A 26,418-nucleotide genomic window follows, 5' to 3' on the forward strand; every position below is an offset into this window, starting at 1 on the left:
ATCAAAAAGATGATGTTTGTGGCACCGATGGATTCCAAAGGTGATCAAAGAAGAGATAAAACTTTAAGAGAGCATCCAGCAAAGAGACAGTTGTTCCAGATTTTACCAAAAACTCCAAAGAAAAACCAGAAAGGAAAGGCAGAATTAGAAAAGAAGAAGAACGACGTTGATGAAACAAAAAATAATGATGATATAAAGTCTTTACCAAGTGCTAAATGTAAACAGAAGAAACATCATATAGAAGTTATAGAAGAAGGAGATGAAGTTATTGATATAGTAAGTATCTATTCTGATTAGAGACAAACTTTCTTTGTACTGAATTTTTGAAGGAATAGTAGGGATTCCACTGAACTGAAGAAGAAATTTTGTGTGGGAGGATCAGCTTGTTACCTTTAAAATTTGTCCATTGTAATATTCACTTAAATAAAGGGTTATGGTCACATTAGTGTGGTAAAGGGTAATGGTCACATTAGTGTGGTGGAAATAATTCAACTGGGGTAATTGGTAAGATATAGTGGGCAGAGTTACTGGTGAAATTTTATTTTAAATATTGGAGATTTTTAAGGGTGTACAAAACAAATTGATTTTAAAGAATAGTCAATCTCCATTGAAGTGTGACTGATCTGGACAAGTGATTCAATAATCAAAATATAAAGTTTATTGAAAAAATATCTACCGAGTTAATGAGTTGTCGATATTAATATACTAAGCAGCAAAAGAAACGTCAGGTTGGTATGTTACTTTGAATAGACGCATTGCATAAAACATGCTGAATGTTTTTGTTGTATGTTTGTGACCACATCTCCAACTTTACCTGAGCAATAAGGCTCCTTCCCAAACACAGAATTGAACCCAAGGAATGTTCTCAAAAATGCAACCAGACTTCTGAGATGGTAATGTGTTCTTCATGATTTTCATGCTGCATGTGCTGTTCACTGGGACCAGCCCTATAAAATGCCCCCCCTACCTGGTTGAATCATTCACACTACAGCGTCATGATAGCTCAGATGAACCAGGCGCTTGGAAGACTTGACGCTGGCCTCACAGTTCAAGCCGTTGCCAATCACTTCCAAGTCAATGTTCGTACCATCTACAGGCTTCAGCAATGCTTTCAGGCCACCAACACGGATGATCGCCCCCAAACTGTTAGACCAAGGGTTACCACAAGGATATAAGACTGCAATGTTGTGCGACAGCATGTGCAGAATCCCTTCACACAGGCATCTGAGAAAGCACGTCAGACCGTGGGAACACACGGAAGACCCATCAGTACCGATACAGTGCGCTGACGTCTCACCAGAGAGAACATCCATTGCCGTAGACCTTGCCGTGGACCGATCCTCACCCCTTGCCATCAACGTGAAAGTCTAGAGTTTGCCCAACAACAGGCAATACAGAACTGTTCAGTTCAAAGATGAGAGTCGGTGTTGCGTATCAACTGCAGATGGCAGGACCAGAATATGGCATCAACGTGGCCAGCGTTATTATGACTAATGTGTCATGGAACGAGACTCATGGGGAGGTCCCAAGCATAATGGTTTGGTGTGGAAATCGACCTGAACCAGAGATTGGGTACTGTAGTGTTCCAAAATCTTGGTCCAGAGAGAGGAGGCGGCATCACAACAATGCACTACATCGATCAAGCTCTCAGAACCCACGTCATACCACATTTCGCACGTCATTGAAACAACATTTTGCAGCATGACAGCGCCCTTGCCCACGCCACCAGAGTTACTTGGGACTTTCTACAGCAGAACAGTGTCAACGTTATGCACTGGCCAATCCTTAGTCTGGACTTAAACCCGATTGAACATCTTTGGGATGAAATTCAGAAGAGACTTAATAACATCGTACCGAGACCGAACACAGCCGATGGATTGCGCCAGGATTTTCTGAGAGTGTGGTTACAGGTGCCAATGGCGTTCATCAATCGTCTGGTCCACTCCATGTACAGACGCTGTACAGACTCTAAACCTTCTCGTAATGTCTTGGAATTGTGATGAATTAATCACTAATGTGTCAACATACTGTTTATAAAAAATTGATTTGATCCATTTAGTAAGTTGTTTTCTAGAATGATTTGATTAAAGTGCCTCTCTGATTTTGAAATCGTACTGGCAGGTTTTTTTTTGCTGTTTAGTATATTTTATTTGCTGTAGCTAAAATTCTGAGAATATGTTGAAACTATTTAGAAAATAGAATTAAAGAATCCCCACTCAACAGAAAACCACAACAGACTTGTAGAAGTAGAGGATCGTTTAATTAATCAACGTTTCGGGTGCAGTACCCTTTTTCAAGATTGACATTATAATAATCCGAAACGTTGATTAATTAAACGATCCTCTACTTCTACAAGTCTGTTGTGGTTTTCTGTTGAGCGGGCATTCTTTAATTCTATTTTCTACTCCGGTATCATTTTTTGATCCAGTTACCACGCAGATGTACCAGCCTGCCAGCTATAAATTTAAAAATCCTGTGACGTCACCACCTTTATTGTATATAAGGCGTCAAAGGATTATTATAATTTCAATCTTGAAAAAGGGTACTGCACCCGAAACGTTGATTAATTAAACGATCCTCTACTTCTACAAGTCTGTTGTGGTTTTCTGTTGAGCGGGGATTCTTTAATTCTATTTTCTACTCCGCCCCGCCGGTATCATTTTTTGATCCAGTTACCACGCAGATGTACCAACCTGCCAGCTATAATTACTCTCTATGGGAGTGTTGCCGTACCCTTTTTCCTGTTTCCAGTTTTTAGAAAATAGATTTAGCATTTTAAAGTAGATTTACTGTAAATCATTAAATTAAGCACAATGAGTAAAAAATGACATTTTAGCCAAAACCAGTTCCTGGTGTTGGTAGACATAAGAGGACTGTATGGGTTAGTGTGTCTGCTTCAATTGAAGTTGAATGTTTAAACTTGGTGTAGATGTTCATTTGGTAATTGTCATTATTAAGTTCGATGAGTGATAAGCAGAGTGATAAACTATAGTCATGCATGGATAGTGTCTGTGACAGAATTTTCTAGTATTGCAAATCTTTCAAATAACTCTAAACATGTAATTTCAGGAGGAACAATTAGGTCGTTTAGTGTTCGCTAATCTAGCAGGTTTACAGTGGTGGCCTGGTCTTATTGTTAAAGGTTCTATGTGTAATCTATATACAGAAGATATTGGATGTTCCTGGGTTTATTGGTTTGGTGATCATAAAGTCTCATTGGTAAGCAAATTAACATTGTTTTAATTAATATACAACAAAGTATTGTCATCTGTATTTGCCTATGAATAAAATGTAATCCTGCAATCAAACACTTATCAGTTCCTCTTACTCTTTTTTGGCAGTTCTGGTTATTATTGTTGTTTTGGTGGTATTGATCTTTGAAACATGTAAATTATTCTACAATTTAAAAAAAACTGTGGTTGTCAGGCAACCAAACATCTACTAGCATGTACCTCTTTACCATTTGATGGAAAAAACTCATTGTGTAGATAATCTCATTTTACTTTACAGGTGACACATGAAAGAATAATTCCATTCCTGGCTAACTTCAATGATAAATGTCATGGTAAAGGCAAGATGTTCCAGAAGGCTCTGATAGAGAGCATACATGTAAGAATATAGTTAGTTGTTGAGTTTCTTGGATGCAAGGATCCCCTAAAATACAAAATTTAGTTTAGTGTGGTTTATACATAACGAAATTATGATAAATCTGAACCGTCGAAGTACTAGTCTATTTTGCCCATGGAATCGACTGCAACTTGCTGACTGAACAGTAATGACTGATTTCATGACCAGATTAAGACTTTTAGAGGCCTTAAGTCCAGGGTTCGTAAATTTGGGGTTGTGACCCCAAAAATGGGGTTGCTTGGTACTTTTGACAGGAGCGAGACCGTCGCTTAAAATAAATTGTGGGAACCATTGAGGTGGTTCGGTATGGCAGTTGCCATATTCTAACATTGTTGTATTTAAATTTTAAATTATATAATTAGAACTGCGAAAAGCAGACCTGACATGTTTCGGTACATCAGGTCACGCCTTGTCACGTCAAAAATCAAGTTACACCATTAACTATTGAGTATAGTAACATCCAGTACCTATTAAAGTGAAAAAAATCTGTCATTTTGAACTCTTAATAAAACCGGAAGTTTTAATTCAAGACCAAACTTTTTGGTATTAGTTGTTAGTATGCAACAGGGTCATCATATATGCAAAGGTGAAGGGTCATTGAAAGAATTTCAAAGTGAAACAAGAAGTAAACAAAATCGAAATTGAAAAATCGGCTCCCTAGGAATTGTTGCCATTTGAAGTAGGTTCAAATAAAAAAAAAGTTTTGAATCAAAATGGTGGCAGAATATTGCTTTTTTGTAAAATCCAATATGGCGGCCAAACGGTTGAAAATGTTATCGAACAAGGTCTCTCAAAATGAAAGATAATATCTGGGGCTAACACGACCATATGTCATTTTTAGTCTATTTTAAAATGGAGAGAACTATTCATGTTCGTGAAAAATCGGAAGGCCTCCGCAATTTCCGGAAGTTTCCGGAAGCTGTTACAAAAACTTTTAATATGCCATTTTGAAGGCATCAATGTGTTCCTTATTCCTACAATTTTTGAACTTGTTACCCCCAATACTAACGCCGATAAGCCATTTTGAATGTGAACAAAATGCTGAAGAAAACTTTCACAAATCTTTGATGCAATCTGAGGTTATTTTTTGTCCCATTTTTAAAATATTTCCTATTTGTCAAAAATGACCCAATTTCTATTTAATGAATAGTTTCACGGTGGCTAACAATATCTAAGTTAGCAGAATGTTTGCACCATGCACACTTAAATTTTGGCTGCAAACTCTGACTAAAATCAAAAAAAAAAAAGAATTATCATTAGTAGTACCAGTATATGTTTGTTTGTTTTTTCTCCTCAATTATTTGATTTGGGGGTGGCCTGTCTGTGTTTTTGTTACCCCTAAGCAATCGCCATGTTTCTTCTTCAAATTTAAAAGAAGTATATATGGCGGTCGTTTAAGGTGTTACCTTTTTTTAATTTAATTATTTCTGTAGTTTTGTAATCAGAGTTCAGCTTTAAGCAAGCAATGATAAAATATAAATATAACGAGACAATATATACATGTTAAAAAACATTGCTTGATAATGACTAGAGAAGCCTAGTCGAAACATTGCTCAGTTATAAGCAGTAATTGTATTCCATAGAATTGTGACCTGTATATTCCAGTTCAATTACTAAAAACCATTGAAATAGGTTAGTCTAGGGCTGACTAATTTAATCCAGATATTTGGAATAAAATGCTGACAAACAGTAAAAAGTGTGGGTTAGTTTAAATGCTAGTTTAAATAGTAGTAGTAGCGTGAGAAGTCAGCTCCTATTTGCACTACACGTATTAGGCATTATATTAAGTTATCTATCTTTCTAAGTGCTGGAAATTGGCTCAACCTGTCATAAGGATATGAACTAAGATGACTGGTTAAAATTATTGGAAAAAACTGTGTTTGTTTTTTGTGAAATCTGTGCTTAAACATTTTTATTGGATTTTAAATAGTGACCAGTCAACTATGGATAAGTAAATTTGGATTAAATTGTGTCAAGGATCAATGAGTTCACTATATATTATGTCACATATGGTGTGTGTTTGTGATTAGTATTATGAATATTAGGATTACGCCTAATGAACAAAACTCTACCTTAATCTATAGCTGACATGAACTGTTACAACTGAGAAAAAATGTGACTAAATGTGAAAGCAGTAAATTTTATCATGAAATTAAAGGAATAGCCCATGTTATATTAAAACATAACCAACCAGGAGAAAACCTAAGTATCACATACCCACCTTAATTACTTCAAGATTTCTAAAAAAAACTCATGCAATGAACCAAATTCCAAAAAACCTCATTCATATTGAATTACAGAAAAGTCCTAACAAATCATGTAAAACCACAACTACAACACGTTTCTTCCTTTTCTGAACTGTAGATTAGTGCGGAATAAGACATTGGATTTAAATGCATTTATACAAACTAATCAACTCTATCTATTTGCACCAGGGCATCCACTTCAAAATTTTCACTGCTGGTCATTTTTGATAACGCACAAAAACTTTTCAAAGTAATTTCATGTTTCTTATTCGTGGTAGGGTATTGTGAATTCACATGTCTATACCACTTTGTCATCATGGGGTACACAAAAAATGAATATTGGACTGAAAAAATAAATATAAGTAAGGCTTATGATAATTATTTATTAATTAAATATTCCCTTTTGACTACTTAAATAATCGAAATAGCTGAATTGGCCAGAGAAAAATCATTCCAGTAGCTCACACGTAATTACCATGTGCTCTATAGAAAACACACTGACCTGGATAATTTTGAGTTGTAATACAATAACTTCGAAATGAAGATAAATATATAATTATCCACGTCATATATCTCACATTTATTGGTTTTAGACCATCTCTTACGACATTACGGACCGCAGAATTGTGACATAAATCCTAATAATGAATAACTAACGGATAACTAACTTCACAGCTAGCGACACTAGCGCCCCCTAGAATATCATCCCCTAGAATATCATCGTATATATGAGTAACCATATATACACAACATTTTTGCAACACATGGAATTATCAATATTGCTGCACAATAGCACTGGAATACTTAATTTTTCGGTAAGCATATGTTAACTTATCTCTAGATTTTAGTTCTGCAGTTCCCACAAGGCCGTAATATCGATAAAAAAATTGTAATGCATTTTTCTCCCAACACATATGTTGTTGAGGATTTACTTAATGTCTATGCTGTTTTTATTTGATATGACAGTTGGTTGGATTCGAAGAGTAGTACTTCATATCAATTGCCCTTTTTTCAATGATCATAATAATCTTGTATACATCGTGCGTGACCGTAATAGCGGTAAACGGCTTTGTTGTAGAAAATTCTTATGACACGTGGACAATATGTGAATGATTAACAATGGACTGTTTCACGCCATTGATTAGATTCCCACATATCAATTAACTTTTATTGTTCTACTACCAGACATTCATCATTATTTATCAACACAACACTCAATCTGTTGACGACTATGTATACAACTCGGTAACACCAATGACGAAATTATGTGGCCTCTATACATGTGCATTATTCTGTACTGGCCGTACAATTGTATAGTTACATAGTGGAGGTCGATCGTAGCCATGTTTAAAAATTGGGTTTTGGAAAAAAAAGGACTCTCTTTCCGGCGTGCAAAATGACCGTAATTGGGTCAGATCTAGTAACAGCATATACGGCCGACGTGGAACCCATGATTTGCACCTTCTGAAACTTGGCTTATTGAAACTAATGATCAATCTTAATTAGCTGAACTGATACCCTCCGGATATTCTATACATAGTGTACCTAGGAAATCACAGGGTGGTGGGGTTGCACTTATATTTAAATCAACTATCAAATCTACCAAACCAAAACCAACTACTGTAAATTCAAGAGCTTTGAATGTTTGGACTCTTTTGTAACTATAAAACAGAAAACCATATGGATAATAATTATATACTGTCCACCTGAAAAATTGGTTGATTTATTCTTCAATGAATTTAAGTCATTCCTGGAGGATGTTGCCTTCAGTAATTGTGACCTACTTGTTTTAGGTGATTTCGACTTCCATTACGATAACAGCAATGATCCATCATCTTTAAAACTTAAATGCACCAACATGTTCAAAGTAAAACCCATGTCCATGGTCATACCCTCGATCTTGTAATATCAAGACTCTGCGAAAATTTTGTTGGTAATCTAATTGTACAGGAGTCTATCTTATCTGATCACTTCCCAATTTTTATTAACTTAAAGATCCAACCTGCAATCCACATTCGATAAGCTTTATCGAATACTCAAACATATTAGAATTCGTCCAAATTCAGAATGGTTCAATAACGAAACACTACATGCGACGAGATGTAGAAATAAAGCTGAGCGAACATGGAGAAATTCCAAGCTCCAGATCCATCGGAAACTATATCAGGTAGAGAAGTTCAATTTGATGCATTGTTGGTGCTAAGAAATCTTATTATTCTGACAGAATTGACAATAGTGACAACAAATTTAAAGAGCTTATTCGTATTTCCAATGCATTATCAGATTACAACTATGGTGTGACTTTACTACCCGAGGCTAACACTGATCAACAACTCGCCGATAAGTTTTCTTCATATTTTCCTAATAAAATATCCATCATTAGAGCCAATCTTGCACTGAATTCAGGAGATGGGATATCTTGCAATACAAATCTGACAGTTCTACCACCCTCACTCAGTTCATTTAGCACGGTCAGTGAACCTGAATTGTCAAAACTTATCTTTTCACGTTCAGTTTATATACACCATCTCTTGGTAATCTGGTTAGAAAACATGGACTTGGATATCACCTCTATGCCGATGACACCAATATTATTTAACCTCCACTGGCTACCTATTACTTACAGAATTGACTATAAAATCCTACTATTAACCTTTAAATGTCTAAATGGTTTGGCTCCTGTGTACCTATCTTAGTTATTATATCTTAAAATCTTTTTTATTTATTAAAGCATTTTATTGAACTTTACTACTGATTTTTTAACTTAATTTTTATTTCTTTTACGCTATTATTATTATGATACTTTTAATGTGTGCCAATTTATTGGTTTTTATTATTCCAATTAGTTTTTATCATATTGTCTATCTTCATTTTATAATTTTATTGAATTGTAAAGCGCATCTTAGCACTATGTGGAAAATGTGCTATAGAAATACACCAAAATAATAATAATGCTATTCTCAGTTCCGAAAGCGAATTTAGAATTTATGATGGAATTTTTTAATTTTTTTAAGATATTTGGCAGCAGATGTGGATTAAAGATAGATTCTTTGTCTGATGATTATCTTCTAGCTTGGGCAAAACGTGGCTTTAAATTTAAACCGCATGATCAACGTACAAAAGCAGAAACAGGTAAATTTAAGCTACTGATGAGTGAATGATCTATTAACTGGCAGTCGAACTTGTCCTTTTGATTACAGGTTTTAACACTTCTGTCTAATCTTTTTTTGCATCTTTAAGCTTGTGATATACCCGAAACAGTTACTATTCATCTAAAAATGATTGGTGATGATGTGTTAAAGAAAGTAGCAAATAAATCTGTGCCTAAATCAAAAGGGGTCAAACAGCAAAAACCAGATACTAGAGGTAAGAGTTTGTTACAAATTCTTACTATTCATAATATTAACCCAATAGCACGCAGAACGTCCGCCAACGTCCGTACTATATTTCCTCAGAACGTCCGTCAACGCCCGGGTGTTTATATTGTCCGCTGTATCAAAAATACTGCACTGAGATCATTGATTCACGGCTCCTTTGATAGCTAACATATGTGCCGACACGCTCGAGGTGTGAAAACCGGGTCATTGTATTTGACTTTTCCGAGTAAACAAAGCGTGAACTTTGAACTTTGATACCGGAAGTTAACGGTAGTCATGGGACTAACTGGTTTTTTCCTCTGACCTGCATTACTTGTGACCTGCATTCCACTGTTTCAAAATGGCTAGCACAAGTAAAGGAATGGATGTTACGACTGCATTGGGTCTTTTGATGGAATCGGATTCAGAATTGGAAGAAAGTAGTGGCGAGGAATCTGATGGTTATCCAGACCATTCGGATTTAGAAATCTCTATGCAGGTAGGTTTTTTTATCTTCAAAAATCGTACTTATTTGTTTCGTTTTCTCTATGAAACGTGTTTGTAACTTTGTCGACAGTCTAGTCCTGAGGATTCATAAGGGGTTCATGTGTTTGTTTTATTCAAACTAATCATTTTTGGGGGAATAATGTGCGTATGTTGAGAATTTATTTGTTGAAGTTGTGAGAGACGTCATGAAGTGAGTGACATAGATATACTTTGTTTCATTTGTTTACAAATGGCTAGACCTACTAACGGTAAATTGCTATTTTGGTGTCACGTGACAATATTCCCCCGAGGCTAATACAATAATTATTTCAATAGGCTATTGTTTTTAGACGCCTCGATCTTGCCACTTTTTCCTATTTTGTTTTATTATAGATGTAAGCCTAAAAAAATAAAATAGACATTGGCTACTGTTGAAACTGTAGTTTGCAACTATCCATGCTCATTACAAGTAGAATATTTATTCAGGCTTACCATAAACAAGATTACAAAAAATGTTATAAAGCTTGATAGTGTGTGGTTATAAAAACTTGACTTACAGAACAAATATATTTTTATATTTTTAGATTGATGATGAAGACACTGATAGTGATCTTGACTGGGCTGCTCCAACAGTATCCGATAATGACTCCGATCTACCTGATATTTCACCAGCCTCCACACCTCCACAAGATGATAATGCACCAAGAGGTCGTCCAGCAGCAAGGGGTCGTCCAGCAGCAAGGGGTCGTCGAGGCCGTGGCAGAGGAAGAGTTCGAGGTGATAACCAGAGACCCCCCTTGGACCAAGGATGGTCTTATGACATGCCAACACCAAACATTTTACCCTTCAGAGAAGATCGGGGGCCAAAATGCAACCTGGCCTATGATGCCCTTGAAGTTGACTACCTACTTGCATGTATTGGTGAAGATTTTTTTGAGAAGGTGGCGAATATGACCAACTTATATGCGGTGTACCAGAGTCCGCCAGACAACCCAGATCCTGCTGATCCTCTCAAGACTTCCGACTCGCACTGGACACCTACCACAACAGACGAGATGAAGGCATACTTTGCCATAATGATGCTAATGGGAATCAAAGAGCTTCCTGAGTATGCAGATTACTGGTCGAATGATTCAGCATTGGGTGATCAATATGTAAGTTCCCGGATGTCTCGTCGCCGCTATGAATCCTTGAGTAGGTACTTACACATTACAGATCCAAACAATGAAAATAAAGAAGACAAACTTTGTAAAGCCAGGCCATTTATTGACACACTACAAGACAAATTCCCAAAATTATTCGGCCCTGGACCAGCTCTCTCGATAGATGAAGCCATGATCAAATACAACGGTCGTATAAAGTGGAAACAGTATATGCCCAAGAAACCGACAAAGTGGGGAATGAAACTTTGGTGCTTATGTGATGCAAGTACTGGCTATTGCCTAAAATTTGACGTCTACACTGGCAGATCAGATGATGATGCTCCTGACAAAGGCCTTGCCTACCAAGTAGTAATGGGCCTAATGGAGAAATTTATTTTATCCAACCACCAATTATTTTGCGACAACTTTTTTACCTCGCTTGACCTGGTTAGAGACCTAAAAGATGCTGACACATACTATTGTGGAACAGTAAGAAAGAATCGTAAAGGCCTTCCTAAATCCATTGATGAACCACGTCTCGCCCCTGGTGAAAGTGTGAAGATGGCCACTGACAGGGATATTATCTTCTGTAGGTGGAAGGACAAACGGGATGTTTATCTTGTCTCCTCAAATAATGATGGTTCGGACACCGAGAAGCCCAGAACACGCCATCGCCAAGATGAAATGATTCAGATACCAACCATGGTGGTAGATTACAATAAGAACATGGGAGGTGTAGATCACCTTGACCAGTACAGATCTTATTATAATCTTGGACGTGCTGGAAAGAAGTGGTGGAAGTATCTGGTTTTTGCCTTGCTAAATATAGCGGTTGTAAACGCTTATATTTTGTGATACTCATCTAGGATGCCATTGCCAAAAAATAAGAGAAAGTGGTCCTTGAAGACATTCAAACTGAGAATAGTCCACCAGTTAGCAGACAATTTTAGTTCTCGCAAACGTAAATGTTCATGGGAAGGAAGAGAAATACAGAAAGTCATCGAGAGAAACATAATGCCAGGACATGACCTTGTTAGGTTTGATGGAAGAAAGAGAGCCTGCCAATGGTGCCTGAAAGAAAAGAAAAGAACTGCCTCTGATCGCTGTGTGGTATCAAGTTTTGGGTGTTCGCACTGTCGAGTAAATCTGTGCCGTGATGGTGATTGTTATGTAAAATTTCACGGAATAATTTGAATTTGAAAATACAATGTCAGGTGAATAACAATGATGTGACCAAAATAAAACTAATTTGACTTGACTTGAATAATATGAACAGAATAAAACTAGTGTGAATTGGATAAACATGTGAACAGTTGTGACAATCAGTGATAATATAAAATAAAAAAAATGCTCTATTATTTTTTGTTTTTTTATTTTAGCATCCTTTTTTTTTATCCTGTATGCATGTAGTTATTTCTAATAAGTGGTAAAAGTATGTCTGAAGTCTTGAATACATGCAAACAGGATAAAAAATATATATATATAGGCGTATATAAAAAAAAATTTTTTTTGAAAAATTCAAAAAAAAATTTTTTTTTATTTATATATCCATTACTTTCAAAATGGTTTATGGTCACGATTTATACCTCTGTGATCTAAAAACTACATACCATTGGAAAGATAAATTTATTAGCTATAAAATAACACTTGGTTGTAATGTATGATTTTCAATAGCTTTTTCATGATAGTTGAATGAACAAAACAGGTCATTTATTAGGTCAAATGTATATTTTAAGCGTTTGATATTATGGAATCATTAATTAAACTTGTGGCAGCTAATGGGTTAAAATGCTCATGTTATAAAAACAAGAGTAAAATAATTTAAGTGGGTTACCACAAAATTATGGCGGTATAATAGATTTAAAATTCTAACATGCTATCTTCTAATATCTAGCTTCTATTTATGTAATTTTTTAATTAATACAATGTATAATCCAACTTCTTTTTGTTCAGTGTAAATTTTAATTCTATTTCATCTTATTTCTATTTTCTAGTCGAAAAACATCTTCTTCATTGACGCCTTACACGTTTACCATGAATATCAACAAATTTAGAGTTTATTACATACTTCATTCTACCTAGCAACCATCATTATGAAGTCGTATGGTGTCGCCACTTTGTGTTCATTTGGTTATTGAGCACCTGGCCGGGATCATTATGTTCGGGACCATTATGTTGGTCTGGTTGAACGGAGTGTTGAAATTGAGAGAGAGAGAGCAAAAGAGTGAGAGAGAGAGACACACACACACACACACACACACAAACTAGGTCACTTAAGGACTAACATGTGGTTCAACTCTTTTTCAATAATTTAGCCCTGACAGCTGCCAAGGGTTTTTGTCTGAACTGAACGACTAGACACTGCCCCTGCCTACAATAACGGCAGCCTCCGCAAATCACATGGATGGAACTAATAATGTCAGAAATATTATAAAGCTTGGTTTTGCTAGTGTTATGTGGACACTAGCTGACGATGTTATATAACCCATAGAAATATATTTCTATGATATAACCGATTCCTTCCGGCGTGGTTCTCCCTTCCTTGTCATTGATACAGGACGGGGGTCTAGCACGGACATTGTCTAGTCGTTTGGATGGTATAATATAAAGAGACATTTTTTTCAGAGCAGTAATAGAATATAGACCAACAGTAAAAAAAGGTTAATTGGCTCAACTGTAAAAAAAAAAAATCAAATAAAATTCTCCAAATCCTGCACAAATGCTGTTTAGCTTATATTTGAAATAGTATTTGCAAACCATATCATGTTAGATGTTATTTTCAATTTTAACACTCTGCCAAATCATTCAACCTGATGAAGAGTGAGTCGTTTGTATCAACGTAATGGTCCCGATGAGGTGCCAAATTGAGCGCACAGTGGCGACACCAAACAACGTCATAATGATGGTTGCTAGGTAGAAGTATCAAAATTCTAAATTTGTTCGACATTTATGCTTAACATGTAGAGAGACAATGAAGTAGACTTTTTCATCTTAATAATAGAAAGAAGATGAAACAGAATTAAAATTTACACTGAACAAATAAAGAAGTTGGATTATACATTGTCTTTATTTAGAAATTACATGAATAGACAATAGCATGTTGGAATTTTCAATCTAATTATACCGCCACACAAAATAACCTCTTCACTACTGATGTACAAGCTTTTTTTATCCATCATTTTCTTTCAAGAGAATGCAATAGAAGCTGTTAAGGAAGGAAAGTGTTTGATTCAAGGTAGGCCATACTAAACTCAGATTTGCTAACTTTTTAAAGATGAACTGATGTAATAACAGCCATGTAACATATTTGCAACTTTTACATTAAATCTTTAATACAGTATAAGAGGCAGGTCCTCGTCGCAGGATCAACCTATCTTCAATTCAAGATCGTAATTGTATAGATTAAGTTGACCTGATTTAAATATTTTGGGAATAAACCGTTGCTGAATGCCAACAGTCACGTTGGGAAATATACAGTATCTGTATTTATAAAAATAATAAATATATTTCAGATGTGTGTATTGGTTGTTCTGAATTAAATGTTGAATTAGTGGATCAACATCCATTATTTAAAGGTGGTGTATGCGGAAATTGTAAGGTATCTCAATTGTACTTTTGAAAACTATGGCATATTATATCCACCCTATCATTGACCATAAACATTACAAATATTCTAATGTGAGGTATTGGTCAAGAATGATAATGTTATTGGAAGATAGTCGAGAAAAAGGTTATGTCTAACATCAAAGAGTAATGTATACTGTATGCACACAGTAAAAATTCAAATATGGATATTTAGATAGAGATAGAGAGCTTAACTTCCACTAGATACAAACTTTGTCATTTCAGGATTAACATCACTTCCGACATCTGAATACTACGGCATTCTCTTAAATCCGTCATCATTTTCGTGTCCCGATTTATTTCCTTATTACTTCAGCCAAAATTCAGCCAGATTCAGAATATTCCGAATTACGACATCAATCACACGATTTGCATTCAATTAACATAGAACAATCTGGTCTCAATCAGTGGGTGTTAAACCACAAGCAATCACCAATCAATTATCTGTGAGCATAAAACATGTGTCAGTCTTTGTTGATTAACTTGATAATTTTATAATCTCTTGTAAGAGAGCGCTTTGTATTTGATTTGAGTTTCTCATGTCAAATACAGCGATATTATTATAAATTGCCGAGATGAAAAATCACTATCATTATAATATCATAAGGATGTGTGAACGTACAATAAGTACAGAAAGTGATATCATATTTTAATTTCTGGGTATTTGAGGGTGCATTGTAATAATACTTCCAGTATTCGAAGGTACAATAATACTTCCGGTATTGAGGCAATTGAGTATTCTGACATGCTGTGTAATCCGGCATATTGTATCGATCCTGTGCGATGTCGGAATTGACAGAGTCCATTGTAGTTCAATTTTATTTCAACAATTTGCTTACGCTTGGGGGTCTTTAGCTGTGGTAGGAAACATGCGCACATGTGACACTACTCCTTGTCACGCACAAGCTGGGATTGAAAACCACGCCACTTGACTCAATAACAGACCAGATGATTTAACATGCATAAGTTAAAGCATTCAGACACCCAACCCCCTGGATACAATTTATGGAAATTAATCCTTAAATTTGGGTTTTTTGGGGTTTTTTTTTGTTTTATCATATTTTTGTAGTCTGATGTGTTAGAAACTATGTTTGCTCTTGATGAAGATAATAACAATGTAAGTATCTTCTTTCCATAACATATAGGTTTATAAACGATTTTTAAATCTGTCAATATCAAAACCGCAAATAACTTATCATTAAAACCCATGTATAATATATTGCCATATATCGCCCACACTAATTTCTAATTCCCAGAGTTCAGGAAGATTAATATTACTGGGTAAAACATGCAGGTAAATTTTACTGTTCATCATCAAGTACAACACCTGAAACGGCCATATGGTGAACACAACCTGATCCAGTTCACAATCCAAGTCTTTTACACAATTAACAGTAATTTTGATTATCCCGTAAATATTAAAGTTGAATCTCGCACTGTAGGCTCTAGACGCTTAATGCAGCTATATTCAGTTCACGATGCAAGTAATTAACACAGTTGTAATTTTGATAATCACATAAATATACAAGCTGAATCATACACTGAATAGACGAAGGATCTTCATCAAATACTTGGCGAATACAATCCCATTCAGTTCATGATCCGACTACCCGGTAATTTACATATGTGTGTTGTATATATTTTTTTTTTTACAGTAATACAGTTTTATCAAATCTTAAATTTAATAAAAGATTTTTTTTATATTATTCACAGGCCTTTTGTTCCATATGTGGCTGTGGGGGAACTTTATTTGTATGCGATAAAGATACCTGCAATAGGTAAGTCTACATGTATCTATATAACTGTATTATGTGAACAGGAGTGAAATTAGTATTCAGTTTACAAATCTAAATTTTTTTCTATATTTTATATACCGGTACATATATTTATTCATTTCATAAAACAGAGTATATTGTGTTGATTGTATTGATGAAATGGCTGGATCAGAAATACTTGAAAAGGTAATCTTATTTCTATCTAATCCAATGTAATTAAAAGTATATCTTTATATATCTTTTTCTCATTTTTTCCATTGGCTGTTTAATGTCACACCTGAAACAGCAACAATTAATACTAATAAAAAATAACTGTGCACTGTAAAAAATAAATACAGAATATAAAATGAAAGAAAAATGAAAAGAGAACTGAAAAACACATGATTTTTAATTAGATTAGTTAATATCTGATTGGTCAATTATTTAAAATGTATTAGCATTACTTCTAAAATGTGAATTTATATAAAGATTGGAATAAAACCTCTTTGTATATTATTAAAATGGGTCTGTCCGTCTGTCTGTCGGTCACACTTTTTGAGACACAATAACTCTCCTTCTAATTGAGCTAGAATGTTCAAATTTGGTGTAGGTGTTTTTTAGTTGAATGCCTTGATGGACTTCAAAGATAAGCATTTTCTGCTTAGGGTAAGCAGAGATAAGCAATTGGATTGGTTGATTGAAGCTTTAATTGGGACACGAAAACTTTAGTTTTAATTAAGTGACAGTTATGAAACTTGGTGTATAGTTTTATTATACGCCCACATTTTCATGTGGACGTATATTGTCGTCGCCCCTGTCCGTCCGGACGTCCGTCTGTCCACAATTGTTTGTGGACACTCTACAGGTCACAATTCTTGTCTGATTTTGACGAAACTTGAAATATAGGTTTCTCTCCAAAAGATAAAGGCTGCTTTCGATATTGGCATGTATCGGATTGAAACTTCATGGATTATGGCACCTGTTTAAAAATCACGTTTTTAGCTTGTGGACCCTATAGAGGTCACAATTTTTATCCGATTTTGTTTATAACCCAAAGATCTCGATTCCTTTCGATATTCGCGCATATCGGACCGTAACTTCCAGAATTATGGCCCCTGATTGTACGAAAAAATTTCGTTTTTAGCTTGTGGACCCTATAGAGGTCATAATTTTTATCTGATTTAAAAAAACATATCATTATATAACTGTTACACATCAAGGACGACTGAGTTCAAATTTCGTGAAAATCGGCCCAAAACTGACAGACAAAATGGCCGCCGTTCGTTCTCAAATAGCGTAAAAATATGGTATATCAAGGTTGTGGACCCTATGGAGGTCACAATTTTAATCCGATTTTGTTGAAACTTGAAATGTAAGTTTATAACCCAAAGATCTTGGTTCCTTTCGATATTTGCGCATATCGGACCGTAACTTCCTGAATTATGGCCACTGATTGTACGAAAAATCGCGTTTTTAGCTTGTGGACCCTATAGAGGTCATAATTTTTATCCGATTTAAAAAAACTTATTATTATATCACCGTTACACCCTAAGGACGAATTTCGTGAAAATCGGCCCAAAACTGACAGATAAAATGGCCGCCCTTCGTTCTCAAATAGCGTAAAAATAGGGTATATCAAGGTTGTGGGCCCTATATAAGTCACAATTTTTATCCGATTTTGTTGAAACTTGAAATGTAACTTTATAACACAAAGATCTCGGTTCCTGTCGATATTTGCGCATATTGAATTGTAATTTCCTGAATTCTGACCCTTGATTGTAGGAAAAATCACTTTCTTCTTAGCTTGTTCTCTATCCATCTTTCGAAAATGTGGGCGTATCCTGCCTGGCAGCCGCTGGTTACATCAATACCTTGACTAAGTTCGATAATGAACATTTTCTGCTAAGGCTAAGCGATAAGGAATTTGATTGGTCAAGACTTTGGAACATAACAACTCTGCTTTTAATTGAGGTAGGATGTTTAAACTTGATGAAGATGTTCATTAGGTGAATGTCTTGACCAATTTCATTCGTCGATGCTTTGGGACAAGATAACTTTGATTCTAACTACTGATGGAGAGTGATGAAACTTAGTGTATAGTTTCACTACCAGGTACTTCAAAACCTTGACGGAGTTGGATCGTGAACATTTGATGCTTAGATTAAGTATAGATAATCAGTTTGATTGCTCAATACGTTTGAAAAGATAAATGTGCAATTAATCAATATATGTCATCTATTTATTTTAGGATTTGGCGGGGGACATCAGCCTTTACTGTTGGCTTGTTTGTCTACTGTAATTCGATTTACCAAATCTTTAAATGTGACAACCTTTAAGTGAATGGATTTTGATCAAGCTTGGATTTTGATCAAGCTTGGAATATACCTTCAGTATCATGTCAGTCATAATCCATGCTTCATGACACAGAAAGTACCAGCTTATCTTGTGGTTTTGAGACGTCAGCAAGTGAATTTGGTAGACTATGGAAAACAATCGATTATAATATTGTAATTGATGTCTGGTTTAGTTCTGGTTAAGGAACTTGTAATATTCATACTGATTGCTTAAGCATTATGGAATTCTCCATGACTAACCATAGCAAATGTTTTAGATGTTTGAACCAAAAAAGTCAAAATTTGCTGTTGTTGAATATATATTTCTATGAAGTAGTGCCTGAAAATGACTGTGAATTCTGCTGCCCTGTCAACAAAATTTTCTTAACATTTTCACCTGATGTCTATTTTCAAAAGTATGTACATGTTATATTTTGGCTACTTTTACAGATTGAGAAAGTTTCTAAATGGGAATGTTTTCTGTGTATGCCATATCATAAATCTTCACATGGATTATTACAACCTCGGCATGATTGGAGACAAAGAATAGTTCAGTTTTTTGAGACAGAAGTGATAGATCAGGTAATACAATTAGAATTTATGTATCTGTGTTTCTGTACCTACATTGAATAAATTTATTACACAGAAATTAAGGAGATTTTCAAAATGTTGCTAATAGATATTTCCTCTTTCTTTTATTTCAGATACCAAATTTTGACCACTTAAAGAAAAAGAAACCCTTACGTGTTCTTAGTCTTTTTGATGGTATTGGAACTGGTGAGTTTTTTTGTTTGTGAGAACCGTCTTTAGGGAATTTTAAGATCTACACATGTTATGTCCAGACTCTTACAACATATTTTGTACTGTAGGTATACTGGTTTTAAAGGAATTAGGACTAGAAATTGAAGAATACCATGCTAGTGAAATTGACCAAGATGCCATCATGGTGACATCAGTTCACCATGGTGACCAAGTAAAACAGATTGGTGATGTCACTTCAATCAATGAAAATATGGTAAATATAGATACAATAATTTTCTATTACTTTCCACTGTATGTGTGGAGTGGCTGATTGGTATCATATCGTGATGTCGCCCTGTTCTTGTCAGGCCCTCCTTCCTGCACCCATGACAAGGGGAAACCATGCCGGAAAATATTGATGAACTTTTTCGGCCAACAGCGGGGGGTGAACCCATGTCCTCCAGGCTAGTGAACCAGTGGTTTACTCACTTAGCCACTGTGGCTCCCGGAGCAAAACAGTTGGACGTCAAACCCCATTTAATTTCATTTTCCTACTTTTCCGAACCATTGAAGATGGACTATTGAAGATAGTGTCGGGTTAAAATGTTGTGATGTCGGGTTGTGAAGGGCGACACCACGGCATCACGACATGATATCAATCAACCACCAAAGTAATGTCAGTGCTAAACCATTTATCATCTAGCCTGTGTAATAAAACATAATGTTAAAATTTGTATATTGTCTCAATATATATAATGTTTCTGATAACAGTGTTTCAGACAAGTCATGTTCAACTCATGACAAATTTCTTTTACAATACAGATACAGATATGTGTTTGAAATGAAATGAAATTGGGTTTAACATTTTCTGCCCCATCTGGGTTAATAAAGACCGGCATAAGACATGCAGTGTGCTATGGGGTAAATTTTGTCCAAACAGCCACATTACAGTCTACTCTTATTCGAATAACAACTGTCAAAGGTTCTTTAAATATATGGCAAGGTGTTTCGTCCCATCCAAATGACTAGACACTCTTCCTTGCCAGGCCCTCAGCCCTACACCACTGTCAACGGGAAACTAAGCCCCAAATTATTGAGGAACTTTCAAAGATACCATTGGGCCTAGTATGAAAAAATCTTGAAACTGCAATTCCAATATTACCAATTGCTTTTTTCAATAATTTTGGCTGCTATGAACTCTGAAATGGACAAATTATATTCTTTTTAATTTCAGATTTCTAAATTACTTCCCGTGGATTTGTTAATTGGTGGTTCACCCTGTAATGATCTTTCTATAGCTAATCCTGATAAAAAAGGATTTGACTTTGGTATGCTCTACCCAACTTTAATTTATGCTATTGAAATAGAAATTTATGGCAAAAAGCTTTTGGATGACACATATTATGATTTAACCCTTTCTTTAACCCTGAAAATATTTTGGTTGCTGCATACCCTACCCTAAATTTACAACACGATTTTGAAAAAATTACATCATTTTAATTGGAACTAAATGTTAGGTGTGAATTTAATATTATATGTATTTATAATTATGTGAAATATTGAAACAAAAATATTTAACCAGAAAATTTATCTTTTATTCAATTTTAACTCCAATCCATAACCTTGGAGTGCTAATCATGCCAACAGTTTTGAACTCTGCTAATATTGCAACCATGCCCTATTCCAATATTTCTATTGCCGGCCATGTAGATCAATAGTATTTACAGAATTATTACGAGTATAAGTGTTATCATCACGTCATTTTCTTTGTTATTTTCGTCTGAATCTAGGGCATATTCACTTTTAAAATCACTTTTATTGCTGTAGTTCGACCAATGATCAGTATCTTCGTCATTACCGCTTATTAAAAGAGCTAGCGCATCCATTGCATTTAGTTGTTTAGAACACACAATTCATGGGAAAATTTGCCAAAATTGAAATGTAAACAAGTGGGAGGAAATGAAATGAAATGAAATGGGGTTTAACGTCCTACTGTTTTGCTCTGAACTGGGCTAATGAAGACGGGCATATATACGCCATACAGTGTGCTACGAGGGAAATTTTGCCCAGACAGCGGCATTACGGCCAACTCTTATATCGAATTCCAACTGTCAAGGGATCTTTTACGTGCACGCCAATGTTTACACGAGACCTCGGTTTATCATCTCATCCGAATGACTAGACAGCTGTCCTTGTCAGGCCTTCTGTCCTGCATCACTGACAAGGGGGAACCACGCCGGAAAATCTGGATGAACTTTCTCGGCCAATGCAGGGATCGAACACTCGACCTAAAGGCTAGCGAGCCAGCGTCTTAACCATTTAGCCACCGTGATCCCCCAAGTGGGAGGAAGTCACTATTTATTTAGTTTACATTCTATAAAAACATCTATTTTCAGGTGGTACCGGTATATTGTTCTTTGATTTTGTGAGGATCCTAGAAATAATTCGTAAACAACAGACTAAAGAAAGACATTTATTCTGGTTATATGAGAATGTAGCATCAATGAAATTAGAATACAAGAAGGTTATCTCTAGATTCTTGAAGGTAGTGTATATTATGTACTTTGTAAAATAAACTATCCATGCATTCAGAAGAATTTATTGAGGGGAATATTTGTCTTCATAATCTCTGATAGTGTTGTTTCTAAGAATGCAATACTTTACAGAACTTTTTTTGAATGGAAAAATTAGAACTAACATTCACTTCAATAGTCACAGGGCTGATATATCGATAGTGAACAAAAAGTTCCAATTTCATCAATTTTTTGTTTTTATTTTTTTATGTGTTTTTAGTGTCCAGCAGCCAGATGGGATAGCCTATATTTCAGTGCTCAGAACAGATCAAGATACTTTTGGGGCAATATACCGGGACTTTACAGGTACTCTTGGGAGCAAGTAAATCCAAATTTAATCTGTATCAGAGAGAAAGAAATGTATAATTCTGTGGTCCATTTAGTACTCATCTTAAGCTACTTCTTGCAAATTGCATATTCATATTTCTATCTAACTTTGGGGGGGGGGAGGGTGTCTTGTAGTATAGATATGTTAAATTTCATTTCTATGGTTACATGTGTAATGTGGGGCCTGCTCTTGGTGGAGTTTTAACTGTCAAAGTTTTATTTATGTGTACACTTAAAAGTTTTTATCCTAGGAAACGACTAGGCACACTTCTTTCCTTGTCAGCCTCACCCCTGACCAGTGAAGACCTGGCTGGAAAAATCCTGAAGGTTCTTCTGAGCCCATGTCTAGGATATTCTAGTTGACAGTGCAGTTCCCTGATCCCTTGACATTTATGGCCACTTCTTGTCAACAAACATTTCAAATTATAAAATATAAAATCATTACAGCACACCTGCAATTTCTACATCTTCTCATCAAAGAGTCACGTTGAACAGTTGTTTAGCTCAAAATTGTAATCGAGAAGCAACTGTAGACAGAATACGTACAGTAACTACTAGAACAAACAGTCTTAGATTAGGTAAAGATGATAAAGGATTTCCTGTTAAAATGGATGGAATGGATGCTGGAATATGGATACCAGAATTAGAAAGGTAAGAACGAAGCATGGACATTGTTTTTTAATACTTTCTGTAAGTGATGGTGTGAGGTTTGCACTATACTCATTCTGTTGTCATGACAAACAGCTTACAACCGGACTGGCATAGGGTTGAAGCCAATTGTAACAGAAGGAAACTGCATATTGAATGTATGCTCTATTTTCATAGTAAGTGCAGGAGGACTGCACTACACGCAGTGACTAGAATGACATATTGATGATTTGGGGCATATATCTGAATACTATTGGTGCCAACCTAGAACCCTGCTATTTTAATATTAGAAATTTGTGTGTCAGTGCTGTGACCAAATTGTTTTACACAGGCATTAAAAATATTTGTTAGATACAAACTGACCCATATCCATAACATGAAATTTTGTTCATTTCATATTTATATTCAGGTTAGAGATTTTATTGTATATATTTACTACATATCCTTCCGTTTACTACCTTATGCAATCCTTTTTGTCTTCATAGTTCAGTAATTTGCTATCAGTGCTAAAATCATTCTTTACAGAGTTTTTGGATTTCCATCACATTATACTGATGTTGGTAACTTACCACCAACAAGACGACAGAAATTATTGGGTAAATCTTGGAGTGTTACTGTCTTGAAGAATATCTTAATGCCTTTAAAGCAGTATTATGCTTGTTCAGAAGAACAAAAATAACTTGATCAAGAGGGTAATAAGAATGGTAGTTTATTTACTTTTCCATTATTTGTCAGACAGCATTATATAAATTTATTAATAGTATTGTAATAAAAACTTGGGTAACTGTCCAGGTGTTATGAATAATATCAAGAAAGTAATTTGGTTGATCTGAATTTATATTATTAATTTATTTACTTGAAATGTTAATTGTGATCTCAAAAATATATAGATGTATTATAATGATATCAAAATGAAACCATAGTAAGAAAAATATAATGGAACTGAAATGATGGTTAAATATTTCAACTTATAGACTGTTCCAGTGTGTGTTTGTTTTTTTATACACCCACATTTTCATGTGGATGTATATTGTCATCGTCCCTGTCCGTCTGGACAACCATCCACAGTTTAGCATCCACAGTTTATTTGAGGACACTGTAAAGGTCACAATTCTTGTCCAATTTTGACGAAAATATAGGTTTATCTCGAAAAGATCTCAGTTCCTTTCAATATTGGTATTTATTGTATCGAAACTTAATGAATTATGGCCCCTGATTGTACGAAAAATCATGTTTTTAGCTTGTGGACACTAGAGGTAACTTGAAATGTATGGTTATAACACAAAGATCTTGGTTCCTTTCCATATTCCCGCATATCGAACGGCATCTACTTACTGGATTATGGCCCCTGATTGTACTAAAAATTGCATTTTTAGCTTGTGGTCGCCTTAGAGGTCAAATTTTTTATCCAATTAAAAAAAAATGATGATTGAGCTAGTATTTCTGGAAATTGGACTGAAACTGCCTGACAAAATGGCCGCTCTATGTTCTATGTACACAAATAGTATTAAAGTATTAAGATCAAGGTTGTGGACCCTCTAGAGGTCACAATTTTGATCCAATTTCGATGAAACTTAAAATATATGTTTATCCTTTCAATACATGCACGGATCGGATCCTAACTATCTGGATTATGGTCCCTGATTGTATGAAAAATCGCTTTATTTAGCTTGTTTCTGTCCATCTCTTGCAAAATGTATGCGAAAATTGCATGGAAACTGCTTGTGTTAATATACGCTTTTATTTTATGTCCCTCTCATTGCAGGTTTTTTGTTCAATAGTCTCTCGAAGTCTTGGTAAAGTCTCTTTTGGACATCAGTATAATAATATATACATGAATTTAACTTTTAAGTGAATCTAAATTACTTGGCATTACATTTAATAAATACCAAAAAAACCATTACGATGACATAATTTAAAACCAGATAATAAACTCATACGCCTTGAATATTTATGATTACATGTTATTTTCTTTTAAAAATATCACAATGATTTGTTGTATATTGAACAAAACAGATAAATTGTAATAATTTGCTACTGACTGTTACATAAATACATATACATATATAGTTATATATACGTTTTATCTAATTGTATGTACGTACATAATCATTATTATTAGATATGTAATTACTGACCTTGAGTATTTTATGATTTACGGATGAATTTTTAATATTATGATTTATTATATCTGGTTTATATTTTTCTAATGATTGTCATATAAGAGTATAGTTATAATTTATGTTAATTATATCTTAATTGTTACATGCTGTGAAGGAACATACCATTGTTACGTATTACTCAGGATTCTATAATTTTTAAATACTACACATTATTATATACTACTCAGGATTCTATAAATGATCTTAATTGTTAGATAATCCAAGCCTGGAAATAAGGCACCTGTCACAGACAATGTCAGACACAGATTCAGGCTTTGTCAGGCACGAAGCCTCTGGTGCCTGTCATTTTGTCCGACACTGATTTGTCTTTTTTATTTATATTATTAATACATAATGTTGTTGGTAATGTCATCTGTTAACTATAGATGGTTATTCATTATAATTTCATCAGGTTTATATGTGTATAACTGTATAAAGCAATGAATTTAATTATGTCTTTTATATTTAGTTTGTATATGTATTTTCCTCTAATTTGAAACGGTTATAGATTGAATTATTAGCTATGTAAATTAAGACTAAATGAGTAATATTTTTACCAGATAGGTAAATCTTTTTGTTAATACAATTTTTGTTATTAAACTGTTATGGGCTAGTTTGGTATGGTTGTTGTAGTAATTATTAAAATTAATGATTCTGAAATCACACTGAGGCACTTACTGTTGTGGACATTAAATTTCCTGAAAGGTTTCAGTATTTTAAAAACCATGGGCACATCAGGGCTTTTATTGTCTCCCCCCCCCCCCCCACCACTGCATTTTGAAGATAGCAGGGGACTATTAAAGTGGGTCTGTCCAGCCGCCGGCCTGTCTGACTGTCCATCCCTGCCTGTCCGGCTCACTGTCCTCCTAACTGAGCTAGAATGTTCAAAATTTGTGTAGGTGTTTATTAAGTGGATGCCTTGATGGGGTTCAAAGATTAGCATTTTCTGCTTAGGCTAAGCAGAAATAAGAAATTTGAGTGGTTGATTCTTTGGGACATGATAACTTTGATTCTATTTAAGTGAGAGTGTTGAAACTTTGTCTCCAGTTTCATTATGTCAATACCTTGACTAAGTTCAATAATGAGAATTTTATGCTCAGGGTAAGCAGAGCCATAGGCAATTTGATTGATCGAAACATTGGAGCTCGATAACTTTGATTCTAATTGAGTGGGAGTGGTGAAACTTTGTGTATAGTTTTATTACATCAGACCCTTGACAGTGTTCGATGATGAACATTTTCTGCTTGGGCTAAGTATAGACTTCATTCTGATTGGTCGAGACTTTGGAAACCAATAACTCTTCTTCTATGATTGAGGTAAAATATTCAAACTTTGTGTAGGTGTTTATTAGGTGAATGCCAAGGTGAATGCACATTTTCCACCAAGGCTAAGCAGAGAT

The 26,418-nt window shown here is 34.9% G+C and overlaps 1 protein-coding gene across 1 annotated transcript; it reads left to right on the plus strand.

Moving 5' to 3' along the window:
• Positions 1-25,563, plus strand: LOC126812344 (DNA (cytosine-5)-methyltransferase 3A). Its single transcript, XM_050538705.2, has 18 exons — positions 1-276; positions 3,070-3,219; positions 3,511-3,609; positions 8,888-9,005; positions 9,114-9,239; positions 14,048-14,092; positions 14,370-14,455; positions 15,551-15,598; positions 16,195-16,259; positions 16,388-16,442; positions 19,019-19,150; positions 19,273-19,345; positions 19,438-19,583; positions 20,544-20,637; positions 21,706-21,854; positions 22,103-22,188; positions 22,657-22,860; positions 23,383-25,563. Exons 1-18 carry the CDS (start codon positions 10-12, stop codon positions 23,534-23,536), a joined length of 2,097 nt encoding a protein of 698 aa, XP_050394662.2. The 5' UTR covers positions 1-9; the 3' UTR covers positions 23,537-25,563.
• Positions 25,564-26,418: the final 855 nt, after the last annotated feature.

The sequence above is a fragment of the Patella vulgata genome, chromosome 2 (assembly GCF_932274485.2).
Source record: "Patella vulgata chromosome 2, xgPatVulg1.2, whole genome shotgun sequence".
Taxonomy (NCBI): Eukaryota; Metazoa; Mollusca; class Gastropoda; family Patellidae; genus Patella; species Patella vulgata.

Bases quoted from the DNA above. Each gene is read 5' to 3' on its own strand.
- LOC126812344 (XM_050538705.2), top strand. From the start codon at position 10: ATGATGTTTGTGGCACCGATGGATTCCAAAGGTGATCAAAGAAGAGAT. The intron at 15,599-16,194 runs GTAAGTATCTTC...TATTATTCACAG, and splicing joins TTGATGAAGATAATAACAAT to GCCTTTTGTTCCATATGTGG. The intron at 22,861-23,382 runs GTAAGAACGAAG...CATTCTTTACAG, and splicing joins TGGATACCAGAATTAGAAAG to AGTTTTTGGATTTCCATCAC.